At 47.2% G+C, this 16,994-nt stretch overlaps 1 protein-coding gene across 2 annotated transcripts in view; it reads left to right on the top strand.

Moving 5' to 3' along the window:
* The window catches only part of LOC101952950 (unconventional myosin-X-like), a 235,305-nt gene that overhangs the window by 162,995 nt on the left and 55,316 nt on the right, over window positions 1-16,994 (top strand). For both annotated transcript variants that reach the window (XM_065561329.1, XM_065561328.1), the window contains 3 exons: window positions 9,177-9,216; window positions 10,604-11,389; window positions 16,224-16,347. In XM_065561329.1, the coding sequence (XP_065417401.1) occupies window positions 9,177-9,216; window positions 10,604-11,389; window positions 16,224-16,347 (950 nt within the window). The remainder of the gene's footprint in view (window positions 1-9,176; window positions 9,217-10,603; window positions 11,390-16,223; window positions 16,348-16,994) is intronic.

A 16,994-nucleotide genomic window follows, 5' to 3' on the forward strand; every position in this document is an offset into this window, starting at 1 on the left:
TGATCAATTAGAGAACATGCTCGTTTAAAGTTGCGCAATGTTCTCTTATAATGTTGTTTGGCCACCGCCTGCTTTGTTCACTGCTTGCAGAAAGAGCAGCTTGTTGGAGCTAGCTGGTGGGGGCTTGGAACCAGGGTGGACCGACAGCCCCCCTATCAGCTCCCCGCTCCCCTAAGTTCCCTGTGCGGCAGCCGCCCAGCAGGCTATCAGTTGCTGGCAGTTCAGTTGTCCCTGTGCTGTGCTGCTCCTGCCCTCTGCCTTGGAGCTGCTCCTGGGAGCCTCCTGCTTGCTGTGCAGGGGGGTGGGGAAAGAGGGGTGTTAATATCAGGGTGCCCCCTCCCTCCCCTGCTCCTTTACCCCATTTCCATGGGTGGGAGGGGACACGACAGGGCTCAGGACAGAGAGAGCTTGGAGCCAGCGTACTTAAAGGGGCAATGTGCATCTCTCTCTCTCTCTCTCTCTCTCTCTCTCTGCCGTGCTGTCTCCCCTCCCTCCATTCATGCTGCCTTGTAGAGTGTGAGGCTACATGAACAACGTGTTAACCCTTGAGGGCTCAGCCAAGTGCGAGTTCATCATTTAGCAGTACGGCATTCCCTGGGAAATATTCCACCCTCTGACTTCACCACCCCAACCAAGCTTCACAATCATCATTGCTGTGTACAATATTAAATTGTTTGTTTAAAACTTATACTGTGTATATGTATGTGTGTATATATGTGTCTGGTGAAAAAAATTTCCCTGGAACCTAAGCCCTGCATTTACATTAATTCTTATGGGGAAATTGGATTCACTTAACATTATTTCACTTAAAGTAGCATTTTTCAGGAACATAACTACGACGTTAAACGAGGAGTTACTGTACTCCACAATAGCCCAGTCACCAGTGCTAAGCCTGCCCAGTGAGGTCTCGACATATTTAAGATGCTAATGTTTGGTTTACGGAATCACTTTTCTGTCAAATGCTGCCTGTGTGGTCTCTGATTAGAGGGACCTTTCTAACTAAGCATACTCACCCCTGCATGGTATTGATCAGGAGGAGCCATCTAGCTAATATCCTTCCTGCCTGTGGCAGGAGAAGTCTTCTAGCTAATGTCTCTCCTGGATGGCGAAAGCCAGTGGAAAGGTGTTGAGACCATTATAGTGGGTTGTCAGTGCCTCCTCGAGGGTTGGCAAACTGCTGATTTCTCTTTTTAAAAGGCCTTTGCTCACTCTCTAATTATCACTCTGTTTTGAATTTTCCTTTTCAACACCTTGGCACTTCGCAATTGCCAGGAGAGACTTAAAGCCGGCTTTCCACGCGATCCGCAACCTCGGCAGTCACGAGATAGTCACTTGGCATCCTGAATGACAGCCAAGGCTGTCATTGTAAATCGGATGAGGACATCCTCTCATGCTGGGTGGAACATTATCACAGCTCCCTGTACCACCCTCCAGCAGCCACTTGCTGAGAACTGGATGATTTGGCAGCCACTGTGGTTTCGGATCCAGACACTTGTACTGATGCACGAATGTTGGATGAAGTGAAGCATGCCAGCTGTAAACTGAAAAACGAACGTGCGACTGGCACTGATGGCATCCCTCCAGAACTGCTAAAATGCGCTATTGATCCTATAGTGGAATCACTTCTAGCCCTCTTTTGCCTGGTGTGGAGAACTGGAACCTTGCCAGCCGCCTGGATTGACGGTATTGTGATCTCACTTTATATGGGCAAAGAACCGTGCAGCAAATGTAAGAGCTACATGCTGATGACCTTGTTGTCCGTGCCAGGGAAGGTGATTGCGCGTGTTCTGCTGGCGTGTTTGGAGCTCCTGATGCATCGGAAGCGTCACCCCTAACTGTCATGTATTTATGAGGAACAGGTCCACATTAGACACCATTTTGGCCCTCTGCTTGTTGTCGGAGATACACCACAAGTTCAAGAAGTCCCTGAACGTGGTGTATGTCAATCTTAAGGCTGTGTTTGATTCAGTTGATCAAGTCGCACTATTTAAGGCCTAAAAGGGTGTAGGTGTCCCTACCACTCTGCTGGACTTGATTAGTGAGCTGCATAATGGAACCACTGCCTCTGTACATCTGGGGAACTGGATGTCAGCAGCTTTTAAATCCGTATCTGGTGTCAGGCAGGGCTGTGTCTTAGCCCCTGCACTCTTTTGTCAGGCAATGGATTTCATAATGCAGCATTCTGTCAGGTCCATAGGCATTAAGATTGGTGATCTCTCACTCTCAGATCTTGACTATGCTGCTGCTGATGTTCTAATACAGAGCCCCAACAGGTTTTGCAAGGCACTCCAGCAAATGGAGGCGGAATTGGCTAAGGTTGGCCTCCGTGATTTGTGGTCAAAGACAAAGCTGCAAAATCTAGACTCAGGACCATCCGTGATACCAGTCTCTTTGAATAATGAAACTATTGAAGCAGTCTCCAACGTTTGCTATTTGGGTTGTATACTCACCAATTCCTCCAACTCTCACACAGAGGTTCTCCACTGGATTGACATCGAAGCGTCTGCCATGGGTCGTTTACAATCAATATGGAATCAGTATCATCTCAGCACAACAACCAAGTTCAGGATCTATCTGAGCTGTATCCTCTCCGTAATGCTGTATGGTTGCGAAACATGGCCACTATGCCGCTCAGACTGGGCAAAGCTGGAGGCTTTCCGCACAAAATGCCAGCGTCGTATATTGGGCATAAAGTGGAATGACTTCATCTGTAATGCAGATGTGTACAGTCGTTCTGGTCTACAGACTACTGGGGCCATTGTCCACAGACGGCAACTTATGCTTTTCGGACATGTCGTGAGAATGCCGCAAGACATTCCGGCAAACACTGTTCTCCAGGTGGCTTGTAACATCTAGGATAAAATTCCACCAGCTGAGGGGTGGAGGCAGCCCAGAGGCAGACGCCCATTACATCGGTGCATCAAGTCTGTTCTGACATTGGACAGCCTGTCAAGCTCTTGTGGCCACACAGGAACAGACCAAATGGTGGACAGAGGCTTAGCGACCATTTGGCTAAGCACTGAAGAAGGGAATATTGTTGGGAAGGTGGTGGCATGACCTTTCCAATATTATCTATGTCTCTCAGGTCTTTTTGATCCCAGCTGGTTCTCTTCTGTCAGCCTGAGGGAGGAGTGTGTGTATGACTGAGGCCTGGTCTACACTGGGCGGCGGGAATCGGTCTAAGTTACACAACTTCAGCTACATGAATAATGTAGCTGAAGTCGACGTACTTAAATCTACTTACCGCGGTGTCTTCACTGAGGTAGGTCGACTGCTAACGTTCCCCCGTCAACTCTGCCTGCGCCTCTCGCTCCAGTGGAGTACTGGAGTCAACGGGAGAGGGCTCGGCGGTCGATTTATTGCATCTTCACTAGATGCGATAAATTGACCCCCGCTGGATCGATTGCTCCGGAGGTAGGTGTAGACATGCCCTAACACACTTCTCCTAATGATGGATGTTGTCCATGCTGATTATTTTAGACTATTAGCTGCCTTCAGTACTATCACATTTGAAGAGCTGTTGATGTGCCAGTGGACTGTAGCAGGGATTCTGAGAGTTGTTTTAAATGGCTCTGCTCTTTGCCCCTTGAGACAGCCTTTGGACAACTAGCTAACTCAGCATCACCACCAGGGTGCTCTCAAGTGAGCTCCCAGATGGTTCTGATTTGTTAGTCTTCCTACTTAGTTATATCTCAACTGCTTAACACTTTCCATTATACAGATTTTGACTTTTTTTTTAAAAGAACGTTAAGTTCTTTGAGTAATGGTTCCTATGTGTATTCCATAGGTGGGTGCGCATGCACACCATGCGCCTGAGTCTGGAAGTTTTTCTTAGCAATGTCCGTTGACCCACATGTTTGTTATGTGTCACCTCGTGTTCCCTGTCGAGGGTATAATAGATAGCGTGGTTTGACACCTCTCCAGGTCCCTCTTACCGCCATGTGGCCTGAGTCAGAAACCCCTGTTCCTTTGCTCTCTTAGGGCTCGTCTAAGCTAGAAATGCTACAGCGGTACAGCTGCACTGATGCTCTCTTATCGGCTTAATAATTCCACCTCCGTGAGACGTAGAAGCTATGTCAGCAGGAGAAGCGGCACACACCGGCCTTGTGCACCTACACCTAAATGGGTGGAGAGACAATACTTTGTGCCAACTAGGGGGGCAGATTTCCTGTTCACCCACCCGCCCCCAGGCTCCCTTGTTGTCCAAGTGGGCTGTGGAATGGGCAAGGCAGCAGCCACAAATATCCACTCCTCTGGACAAGATGGCTAAGCGGCTAGACTTGCTGGGAAGATTGATTCCTCTGCAGGACTGTAGTTCCACATTGCAAATTATCAGTCTCTGCTAGCAAGTACGACTTTAATAACTATGGTAGGCTAGCAGAGTTCACAGACAAGCTCCATCCAATTCCATGCGCTGGTAGACAAAAAGAGACTGATCATCAGGGTGGCTGGCCCTCTGGGCAGCAGTGGACACAGCTGACACATCCTCTCGATCTCTAGCCACCAGAATAGTTATATGAAGAGACTCGGGGCTACAATCTTTCTGCTTCCCTAGGGGTCCGAAATGCGATCGAGGACCTATTTTTTGACGAGAATAATCTCTTCAACAAAAAGATGAACGAATCCTTGCACTTTTTCAAAAATTCCAGATCGATGCTACAAGCCCTTGGCATATATATTCTGGCCCCTAGACTCAGGCAGCAGAAACAACCCTTCCACCCGCGACTGTGCACACCCTACCCTGCCTACTATCAACAAGAGCCCCCACACCACCACCAACAGTCTCAGAGACCTTACTTTCCTGTCTCTGCCACAACCACCTCCTTGAACCTCTCCCAACCAACGGCCAAAGGACAGTTATGACGCAAACCTCCCTCAGTGCCACGTGTGCAGAGGCGGATTAAGATTTATTGGGGCCCTAGGCACAAAGAACTTTTCGGCCCCCCCACACCGCCCTCGCCATGGGCCCTCCCACCCCCTGCTCCTCCTCTCTCCATTCCCCTTTCCTTCCCCCCACCCTCCCTTCCTTATTCACTGCATCTCTCTCCCATTCACCCCTTCCCCTCCCCCAAGTGCCTCTTCCCGCCACCCCACCCCCTTTCCCCACTGCTTCTTCCCTCCCCGCTCAACCCTCTTACCCATTGCTTCTTCCTAACACCCCTTCCTCCATTCCCCTCCCTCCACTCCCTCATTCCCCTTCTTTTTCCTCATTCCCCTTCTCTTCCCCCTTCCCCATTGCCTCTTCCCCCACCCTCCTTTTCTCATCTCCCCTTCCTCATTCCCCTTCTTTCCCCCATTCCCCTCCCTCATTCCCCTTCTTTCCCCCCATTCCCCTCCCCCCACTCCCTCATTCCTCTTCTCCCCCCCCACCTCCCTTCCCCACTGCCTCTCTCCCGCCCCCCCCACTGAGTTACTCAGCGCTGGCAGAAATGAGAGGGGGCAATGGTATGTGATCCCACATGCATCCCCCACACTTCGCCCCTGTTTGGGGGGGCATTGCCCTCCCCAAACTACATCCATCTCCTCCCCGTCTCCCGACACTGCAACCTCCACCTCCCCTGAGCTGGGCTCCCTCTGCCCAGAACAGGCCTCATCTGCCCAGTGGGGGCTGGGAGCTGCAGCCACACACACAGCCTGCCGGCATAGGAACTAGGGTTCAGGGGGTGCTGCAGCACCCCCTGACTTGAAATTGTTTCCATTAGATACAGGATTTACAGTTTGGTTCAAAGGCTCACATCATCCCCACTATAAATATTGATCTTGAATACTTATGGCTCAGTGTCCTAACAGATAAAGCACAAGACACGGTATTAGTTGCTGTCAGCTCCATACTGAGAAGCAGGGATTCTGAAAAAGGTTTGGGGGTCATGAATAAGGGGCTATGTTTTAGTCGCAGGTATTTTTAGTAAAAGTCATGGACAGGTCATGGGCAGCAAACAAAAATTCACAGCCCATGACCTGTCCATGACTTGTACTATATACCCTGACTAAATCTTGGGGAGGGGGGCGGCCCGCGGGTGCTCGGGGGGACAGCCTGGGGGGTGCCATGGGTGCTCAGAGGGATGGCCCGGGGAGGCGCCGAGGATACTGGGGGGGCCTGGGACCCCCGTTGGTGCTGGGGGAGTGTTGGCGGGACTGGCAGGCTCCCTACCCGGCTCCACGCTTCCCCGGAAGCAGCAATATCCCCCAGCTCCTAGGCGGAGCATGGCCAGGCACCTCTGTGCGCAGCCTCCTCCCCAAGTGCCGGCTCTGCACCTCCCATATTGGCTGGGAACTGCGGCCAATGGGAGCTGTGGGGCGGTGCCTGCCAGCGGTAGCAGCGCGCAGACCCCCCGGCCACGTCTCCCCCTATGAGCCAAGGGATGTTGCCACTTCTGGGGAGCCCCCTCTCTCCGAGGTAAGCGCTGCCCAGAGCCCTCACCCCCTCCAGCACCCCAATCCTCAGCCCTGAGCCCCGCACCCAAACTCCTGCTGCTGCTGGGGGGAGGGTGGGGAGGGGACGGTGGCCGCTGCAGAAGTCACGGCGGTCAAGGAAAGTCACGGAATCTGTGACTTCCATGACAAACTCGCAGCATTAGTCATGAACAATAATCATCTGAACATGCGCTCCCAGTGGGACCCCGTGGCCAAAAGAGCTAGTGGGATCCTGGGATGCATAAACAAGGGAATCCTGAGTAGAAATAGAGAAGTTATTTTACCGCTATATTTGACACTGGTGTGACGGCTGCTGGAATCCTGTGTTCTCGTGCCCACAGTTCAAGAAGGATGTAGATAAATTGGAGAGGATTCAGAGAAGAGCCACAAGCATGCTTAAAGGATTACAAAACATGCCTTATAGTGACAGACTCAAAGAGCTCAATCTATTTGGCTTAACAAAGAGAAGGTTAAGGGGTGACTTGATCATAGTCTATAAGTATTTACATGGGGAACAAATATTTAATAATGGTCTCTTCAATCTAGCAGAGAGAGGTATAACACAATCCACTGGCTGGAAGCTATACAAATTCAGACTGGAAATAAGGCATACATTTTTAACTATGAGGGTAGTTAATGAATGGAACAATTTACTGGGAGTTGTGGTGGGTTCTCCATCACTGACAATTTTTAAAGCAAGATTGGATGTTTTTCTAAAAGATAGGAATTATTTTGGGGACATTCTATGGCTTGTGCTATACAGGAGATCACACTAGATGATTCCAATGCTCCCTTCTGTCCTTGGAATCTGTGATCAAATTTACAGGGAGATTAAAAATCATGCAGATGAGGAGGTTACTTACCTACAATTGGAAGTTCTTAGAGATATGTGGTCCCTATCTTATTCCACACATGGGAGCGCATGCGCACCAAGCACCTGAGTCTAGAAGTGTTTCTTAGCAGTGTCCATTGACCCGCATGTGTGTTGTGCATCTCGTCATGTTCCCCGCCGAGGATATAATAGGTAGTGTGGGTCAACACCTCTCCACTTTCAGTAGCAGGCTCTGGTGAATTCTCTCCCGCTTTGCCGAACCGAGGCAGAGTATGCACAGTCCACACTTGGTGCCCATCCAAATACCAGATTGTGATGGGAAGAGGGTCTGGATTGGGATGACTGAGTCTCCCTTGATCTTGTGTGAGGAGATCTAGGAGTGTGCGGAAGCCAGAATCTGAGGATGTCCGTGAACCAGAACTGCTGGGCCAGAAAGTGGCTATGAGGATGATGTTGGCTCTGTCCTGGCGAATCTTGTGTAGCACTGGAAGGAGGAGGGAATGAGGGGAAGGCAAAGTGGAGGTCACTCGTCTAGGGGAGGAGAAGAGCATCCCTCCAAAGATGACATAGGGCGGGGGGCTGGGGTGCCTGAGAACAGCCCTGTCCCCGTCCCCGCCCCCCAGGGCAGCTGGAGGGTCTGGGAGCCCAGGGGCACTGAAACTGCAGGAAGAGGGTCAGGGTGGCCATGGTCCCTCCACTTTTAAAAGTGAGAGGGCATAGCCCTTTTAACAAAAGAAACCTGCCTTGGGGGTAGGTGAGAGCAGGGAGCAAGGCATGGTCACCGCTAGCTTCTGCTCAGCCAGGGCAGATAACTCTTTTGAGTTACCAGTGACTTGGAAACAGGTAATGCCATTTTTGACATAGTGTGCCGCTTCCCCTCGATCCTTTCTAAATAGGTCAGAACCATTTATTTTAACATTCCAGTCATGCAAATCAACCCACTAGCTTTCAGCAGTACCAACTAGATTTAATTTATGCTCATGAATAAGCAATTTCATTTCTTGTTTGTTATCCAGGCTCCTAGCATTGGTATATAGGCAATTAAAGAATTGCTTCTCTTTGTGTCCTTTCATTTTAAGATTGGGCTAAGTTTTATAAATCACCATTTCCTGTCTGTGTTTTGCTCAGTAGAAGTTGTTGTGGGAAGACTGCTGAAATCCTCCATACCCGTTACATCAGCACTGCGCATGCAATGCCACATGCGCAATGGCTGTGGTGGCTGCTTTCTCCCAACAAAGTACTGTCTGGCTCAGGAGAAGGTGCACCGGGCTGGGAACCAGGAGATTGACACTTTGGGTTTCACTTTTTGAGCTCCCTGGTATTAATAATTCAATGTAATTTACAATCTTGATTATTGCGAAAGGTCTCATATGCCACTGAGCGGTTATGCAAGCTGAAAATATAACCCAGATCACTAGCGTGGAAGGGTCTAGTCTCAGCCACTTAGCAAAGTGCTTAGATTTGGCAGGTTCTTTCTGAGACACAGTGTAGCTATGTCAAGTGCTAATCAGAACACAAGCTTAACTATGGTGTTGCCATGGCCCTGTCATAGTTAAAAAAGAAAAGAGAACTTCCTCAAAACTGAAATTGTGCACATAGAGCCTGATCCAGTGGTCTTGGAAATCAGTGGAAAAGCCTCCCATTGACCACAATGGGCTTTACAAGACCATAATGAGTTTATGTAATCCTGCCTTCTTGTCCTTTCAGCCCCATTCCATTTGATCCAATTTCCTGATTTATCTCAAAGTAAAGGATGCATGTGCGAGGATGGGCCATGCCAAGCGTGAAGGAGCTTGGTGGTTTTAATAAATCAGCTTTATAACAGGAGCCTTACTTCACCCTTACCCATGGAGAGAGAATTCTCCATCATTTCTATTAAAATACTCAGATGATCTGGGTTTGTCACTTACTATTGTCTTCTTTTGAACAGAGAAGAAGAGCAGCTGAATGCTGTACTCCAGGTGGCTCAGGTAAGTTTAATTGTTGATTCCTTTGCTGCGTCTCCTCTTTGGACCTTCTGTAGCTCAGGCCTCTCTGCTGGTTGCCTTCACTGACTATGCTTTTTCCTGAAATATGCATCTTTATTTTATTGTGATAAAACATGTTAGAAAAACTCCCTATGAAAGCATTATTTTCCTTCTTAATCTGCAGGTGCCTGACCGCAGCAGAACGGTTGTCTAGTTAACCTGGCATGTTCATGGTTTTAGTATCCTCTTGCATAGTTCCTATCTAGAGATTTCAGGGTTAGACAGGTTGCATCCTATTTTATCTCTGACAGTGAGCTTATGGCACATGACCCTTTGATGAGCTGCATTGTGTGACACAGTCCTTTTTGCTATATTGTTGTCTGCAACAATCAAAACAAAGGAAGAGTGGAAAGGAGTTAGAAGGGCTATGCATCTCCACCTTATGATTGCCAATCTAACCATTCAGGGTTCTAGTAACATAACTGAGCATGTTGAACAAGCGGATTGTAAAAACAACTTGTTATTTTCTGGTCTCTCTTCCTTTATCTTCTTCATTTAATCCTGGTTTGTCAGCTCAGGTAGATGAGAGATCCAAATGAAATAACTTTTTAATGCACATACTGAACTAGCAAAAAATAGGATCTAAACAACAGTTTGATTCTTAACCCAAGCAGGCACTGATCACTGTGGAAGGAAGAGACCACCTAGTTGGCTGCACTGTCATATTTGTGTGGAACTACGTGGATTTACATGATACCTTTAATATTTATTGTAGGCCCATCAATAATCATTTTCCAGCTCATGGGGGGGGGAGGGGAGCAAGAGGGGGCCCCTGTTTTTCTCCAAACTGTCATAATGTTTTCCAGTCTCCTTCATCATCTGTATATTGTGGTGCATTTCCTGGAATTTTCCTTCATCTCTACCATACTTCAGTGTGGATAGCAGGTGAACAGGCCTGGTCCTCTAATAAAGCAGCTAGCCTTCCAGTTAGGCTACAGAGCAGCTGAGAAATTCAGAACTATATGCCTTGACTGGAGATACCATAGCTGTGTATTGGAGTGGGAGGGAGAAGTGCATCCCCACCTCCCTGCAAATGACTTTGACAGAGACCTGACACTAATATTAGAATTTCCAACCTAGAAAGCAGGTGACTGGAAGAAAGAGGATGAGTAAAGATGTGGTAATTACCCCTGTGGCTTTTGGCCCACAGATGCCCAAGGGATGCAGAGTGGGAAAAGCAGAAAGGATGCACGCAGTGGCTTTTTATAGAGGGAAAGTGAGAATACACAACAGGCATGTTCCTGTGGGGAAGAGAAATTGGAGGACCCAGGAAGGCAGCCCCTCTGTAGGTTGGGGCTCTTTAATTTGATATTGGCACAATTTCTTTAAGGTGGAGGTGTTAAGAACGCAGGAGGAGGAGATCCCACTGCAGGAAGAGGAGAGAAGGCAGATGGAGGAAATCCTAAGGCTGGAAAAGGAGATTGAGAAGCTACAGCAGCAGCAGAAGGCAGATCACATGTCCATTGCCTGCGAAAACACCAAGAATGAGATTAACCGGCAGCGAGAAGAGGAGATCCAGAGGCTAGAGAAGGAAGCATCCAGGGTCGCTCAAGAGTTCTTGGAACTACTGGATTTTGGAAACCTGGATGAAAGTGTGCAAAGCCTAGAACATTCACTCTCCAATGACGGAACCCTCAACATTGACTGCAGCCTTGTGGCGCCTCTGGCTGAGGAAGAAGTAGATGAAGGCTTTCATGCTGATGATGAGGGGCTCTCTGTCCCCAGCCTGGTTGTTCTGGATCAACACGGCACCAGAACCAGCGACAACTCCACTGAGGAAGACACATATATGAATCTACCATTTCGGAGAAGGGGTGAAGTGGAGGTAGACAGCACTACAGATCATCTTGTGGAAAGCCCCGAGGAGCACAGTGCCCCATCTGACACCACAGAAAGTATTTATAACACAGTCTCAGAAACCCTGAGGAGTAACAGTGGGGAGATGGGAGAGCCAATTTACAGCTTCCCACCAGATGTGGAGTCTGACTATGACCACGAGGAGTTTGATGGTTTTGGAGATACTGGCAGCACCTTGGCTGAGCCCCTAAATGGTGAGGAGGTCTTGAGGCGTTCCCATGGTACCAGCATGGACTCCAATCGTGGCAGCCTAGACTCGGTAAGAATTTTTGCCTTTAGTTGAAAGCCAGTTTTGCTTTATTGGTATTTGTGACCTTTGCCTTTTTAATACATATCAGACCGATGCTTTCATTCTCTGGTGTCTCACTTTGAGTGCAGTTATTAGTAGATAATACTCTCTTAGTCCATCTCCTGTTATATAGGAGGTCAGAGTAAATGATCACAGTGATCAATTCTGGCCTTAGAGTCTATGAATCTTTGCTGGCCAATACTAGAACACTAATAATGGTCATGAAAGAGAGAGAGAGGACCTGATGTGTTGGCAGTAAGCAATTAGCAAAAAGGCAGAGGGGATGAGTCTCTCCATCATTACTGGCCCCTACACAAGCCAGCAGACTTCCGCGTTCTGTACAGGTGCTTGTACTGTGCTCATCACCATGTTATCTGAGCACCTTCCAGCAGTGTGATTAATATCTGCCATGTGTTCTCTCATCAGAGACTTTATATTAATAGAAGACCTAATGGGTAACAATGAGAGGAAACCAAATGTAAGAACATTAGATAGAATTGATCTCATCACCAAAACCCCTATCGGTCTTGCTTAGGCAAGAGTTTCAGAGTAGATGCTTAACTCCTAAATCATCTACTCATGATTTCAGCTGCCACCTACTGTGTATAGAATATATGAATAGATTTTAAAGCCTGAAGAGACCATTGTGATAATCTAGTCTGACCTCCACAGAATTTCACATAGTAATTCCCTCCCCTGTGAGAATTACAGGAAGGATGAGACTAGGGGTCTGGGACTCTGAAGACCCAGGTTCAATTCCCAGTTCCACCACAGACTTCTTGTGCCCTTGGGCAAATCACATAGGCCCAGATTTTTAAAGGTATTTAGGTGTTGTGGTGCTGAACATTGCAATGTCTAACTGATTTAGGAGCCTAAATATAATTTACAAAATGGATTTAGGCACTTAGGAGCCTGTCCATGGAATTTAGGCTCCTAAGTGCCTAAATCCATTTTGAAAATGAGATTTAGGCTCCTTCGTCAGCACCACAACTCCTACATACTTGGGCCTTAGTTGTCTGTAAAATGGTGATGTTACTTCCCTACCTCCCATGGGTACTGTGAGGATAAATACATTAAAAATGCCTTAGATAGATAAGTGACACTGTTGAGACCAGTGTCTTGTGATTGAACTACATCATATCTGTTAGAAAGATATTCAGTCTCTATTTAAGGCCTCCAGATGAAGATTGATTTACCACTTCCCATGCTATTCTGTTCCAGTGATTCATTACATACGCTTTTTAAACATTGCATCATATTTCCAGTTTGAATTTTTCCAAATTCAACTTCCAGCCCTTGGACCTTGTTATGCTGTTTTTATTAAAGGACCCAATTATGTCAGATAACTTCTCTTTGTGTAGGTTCTTAAATCGTGATCAAATTGCTTCTTACCTACTCTGTAATACACTAGTTTTAGTTCTTTAAGCCTTTTATTGTAACGTGGGTTTTCCAGATCTTCAATAATTCTTGCAGCTTTTACTTGAGCCCTCTCTATTCTTTAACATCCTTGTTAAAATGAAGACAGTAGAACTGGTCACAGTTTTCTAGCAGGGGCTTTACCAGTGCTGTATACAGAGGCAGTTTCAACCTCCCTACTACTTCTTGATAGTTCCCTGTTTATAATCCAACCCTTTTTACAACAGCACCACACTGGAGTTTATGTTCAGTTGGTTGTCCACAAAGACCCCTAAGTCCTTTCCAGAATAAATTCCCTCATCCTCCAATTACAGCCTATGTTCTTTGTTCCTTAAGAACATAAGAACGGCCATACTGGGTCAGACAAAGGTCCATCTAGCCCAGTATCCTGTCTTCCGACAGTGGCCAATGCCAGGTGCCCCAGAGGGAAAGAACAGAACTGGTAATCATTGAGTGATCCATTCCCTGTCACCCATTCCCATGTATCACCTTGCATTTGGCTGTATTGAAACACTCTTGGTCATGCTCATGTTACCATAACCCTCTGACCCAGAGGTTGCAGAGGTGCTTGCTGTCACTCACTGAAAGTTCTGGCCTTGGGCTCTTAAAAAAGGTTAGTACTACAGTGGGCCTCGAGCCCACTCAAGTGCTATATTTCATTTTCATAGAGTCAGAGTTTAAGGTGAGAAGGAACCTTAGGTCATCTAGTGTGATGTCCTGTACAGCACAGGCCAATAATTTTCACCCAGATATCCATCTATTAAATCCAGGTACTTTAGATTAAAGCATTTCAGGCCTCAGGAGATTTAACTGTGCCACAGGGAGAGAATGGGAGAAACTAAGGTACCATCAATGCCCAAGACTTCTTCAATGGCAGGGAATTAATTAGGTGAAAGGTGCCCAGATGATCCTAGCAGTGAACCATGTCTCGTGTTGCAGAGGAAGGGGGAAAAAATCCCAAGGTCCCAGCCAGTTTGAGCTGAGGGGAAATTCCTTCCCGAGCCCAGATCTGGTGATCATCGTGACTCTGAGCATGTGAGCAAGAAATATCAGTCAGACATCTAGAAAGAGAATTCCCTACCACCTGAGAGCACTGGTCTAGCTTGTCCAGTGTCTCCTCTCTAGTGATGGCCAATCTGTGATGCTTAAGAGGAAGGCAAAACAAAACAAAAAACCCCAACCCCACCCCCCAAAATAAAAACGACACCTCACAACAACAAAACACATCTAGCCAATTGTGCATCAGATCGGTTCCTTCTTGTTTCCCCCAGGTCTTTCTGTGTCCTACCTATCCACAGGCCTTTTTTCCACAGTCCCATTCCTGGGCTGAGTGTTCTGTACCCAGACCTCCCCCGTAGAGGTCTGCAGGTCTCTACCTCCAGAGCAGATTTTGCTATCTATATATAGTCCCTACTCTAGTCACATTGCTCCTCTGTTACATGATGTGGGACTATACCTCCCATCAATCCCTCTGGGGCCCAAATCTCTCAGAATTCTCTTGTCTTAAAGTGCTGAGCTCCAATAAAAGGCATGCTAGCAGTACCTTCCCTTAAAGGGGGATCACATACTCTTTTATAACCAGGATATCCTTAAAATTACTTTCTTCTGTTTTTGCCCTTCTTTAATACTAATCTGGCACCCAAGTTTCTAAACTGCCTTAGCTTTCCCCTCAGTATTGCCATCCCCACTTTCCTTACCCCTCAACCTCCTCCTGCTTTCAACACTACCAAATTTGAGTTCTGGCAGCACTGCATACCTGGTTATAAAGTTACACAGAACTCCATGAATTTGTCATTGATGTCCATCAGTTTGAGGATCGATGTAATGTTAAAAGTGTTACATCTTCCCACCGCACCTGAGTGGCAGCAGCAGCTGCTCAAGCTTCTAGGAGCTTGGTTCCTGCTGGTTGACCCTGTGCTGCGTTTTTCCAGTAGTGCTCAGCAGAGCCAGTCTTCTGGTGCAGCTGCTGGGCAGAAGCTTTAATCTGGACTCCCCTCGCCCTCCATGCTGCAGTTTTAGAGCAAGAGTGAAGGTTCACTAGGTCAGCGCTATAGATCCTAAACTTGAAGCAGTGTGCCAAGCAGACTCCCCACCCATCGCTAGGCCTGTGGGGGGGGCATGAAGATCCCAGTTCAATCCCCAGTCCCAGGGGCATGGGAGCACAGATCCCAGTAGCTATCCTCTGGCTTGATGGGGAAGGGTGGTGCTTGCCCCCACCAGCCTAAGGGCCTTCTAGAGCCCAGGAGACCAGCAGGAGCTGGGCAACAGCGGCAGATGCAGGGGCCCACAAAGAGGTGAAGGTGCAGCAATAATTGATTTTGAATGCAGTGAGCAAGCGGGAGAGTGAATGAGAGGGGAAAAGGTGAGAATCAAGATCAGGGAGAGTGAATGGCAATGGCAGAGAGCGAGAAGAGGAGAGGAGTGAATAGAGAGCGCGTGCAGTTTGTGCGGGGATGAAGGGGCTGCCTTCATCAGCATTAAACTCACATCTAGTCAGAGTGAACATTATTCAAAACAGCAATCAGGATTTGAAAGTGTATAGCACTTTATTCTGGCTGAGGTTCCACTGGTAGCCAATTGGACCATAGACTTGAATAAACAGTGACCTGTTATTTCTCAGTACCTGTCCAATGATTGAACAGATCCCTGTGTACCAACAAGCTACTGCCTTTGAAATTGTCTATGCACAGACTCACAGCAAATACGCCTCCTTGGACTCTCTCACTCTTATCAGGATGGGGACAGAAATTGAGGCAACTATCTTTGTTGTGGGCATATTGTAGTTCTGAGGGCAATTCCCAAAGAAAGCAGAAAGACTTACAGTAGCCAATCAGTGTGCTGGGAAAGAGGCTAAATAGCATATTGGAATATTCTGTGTTTTTGGCCTTCGAGTTCATTTAGCCCAGGATATGCTTATTACCTGATAATCAGGAAGCAATTATAGTAATTTAGGAACTGCCATACTGGATAAGACCAGTACTACACCTAGTCCGGTATCCTGTCTCTGGCAGCAGCCAGTATTAGAGGCTTTGGAGGAAGGAGCATGGAATCCTGCAATAGTCAGTTATGGAAGAACCTTCCCAAAGGGAAAATAATCTTTCTAACCCTACTAAGTAAATTTTGGATTATGCCCAGAAGCAGGAGGGTTTATCACTTTAGGTAACTGCTCTCTTTCTGTTCAATAACTCATTGCTAGCTGAGTATGTTGACTTTAGGAACTAGTGAGTGAGGTGTCAAGCCCCTATTTTAATTGTTTGCTTTGTGTAAAAGGGACATAAGGGAGCGTCTGACTTAAGTTTTACATCTGGTTATGTGGCTGCTGGATCCTTGTTGTTCTGTACCCATCTGCCCTAGACTTAGAGAAGTTGATCTTTTTCTTTGTTTCTAGTTTCTGGACAGTGAGGAGGAAGTGGATGTTTATATAGACACAGACGAAGAATTCTGCAATGGCCGGGTCACAATCTTCAATGGCTCAGGACCACCCTATTTTCACAGTTATCTCTATATGAAGGGTAAGTGGCTGTAGTCTATACCACGAAAGCTTTGAGAGTATCTTGTTCTCCCAGCCTCTTCTCCTTTCCTTTCTCCACACATTTTTCCTGTTTATTTCTCTACTTACATTTTTTCTGTTTCTTTATTTTATCCAAACCAGCAAAGAAAAAATGGGAAATCTCTGTAGAAGAGAGATTTAGAAGGGATTAGAGTGGATGTCCCTGTTAGTGAAACCCTTTTATACGCACCAGGGTGTCCACTGAGGTGTTTGTAGTTCAGATGAGCAAAACTAAACTACAGCATTGGGGAGATAAGACAGCACAAAGTATTGGGTAGAACATGTAAAGACTGGATAATCTCTGGGATGCTTGTATGACCACAGAGGTAATGCCAGGGAGGAAGGAGGCTTTCAGGTTGCTGGGAGATAGCACCAGGTAGAGACCCTTCGGAAAAGCAAGTTCACACCCATGCTGCTTCCCCCTGCCAGAACATAGGCACTAAATCCCTGTAGTCAGAATTTAAGTGGCCTTAATTTGGTTTAGTTTAATTCACTTCCAGAGTGAATTGAGTGGAACCAAATTAAGGTCACTTTAATTCTGAATGAGTGTGGTCCCACAGGGGTTTAATGCAGTTTAAATAATCCACTTCAAATTCACACTTTCAGTTC

Source organism: Chrysemys picta, chromosome 11 (assembly GCF_011386835.1).
Source record: "Chrysemys picta bellii isolate R12L10 chromosome 11, ASM1138683v2, whole genome shotgun sequence".
In the NCBI taxonomy this organism is placed as follows: domain Eukaryota; kingdom Metazoa; phylum Chordata; order Testudines; family Emydidae; genus Chrysemys; species Chrysemys picta.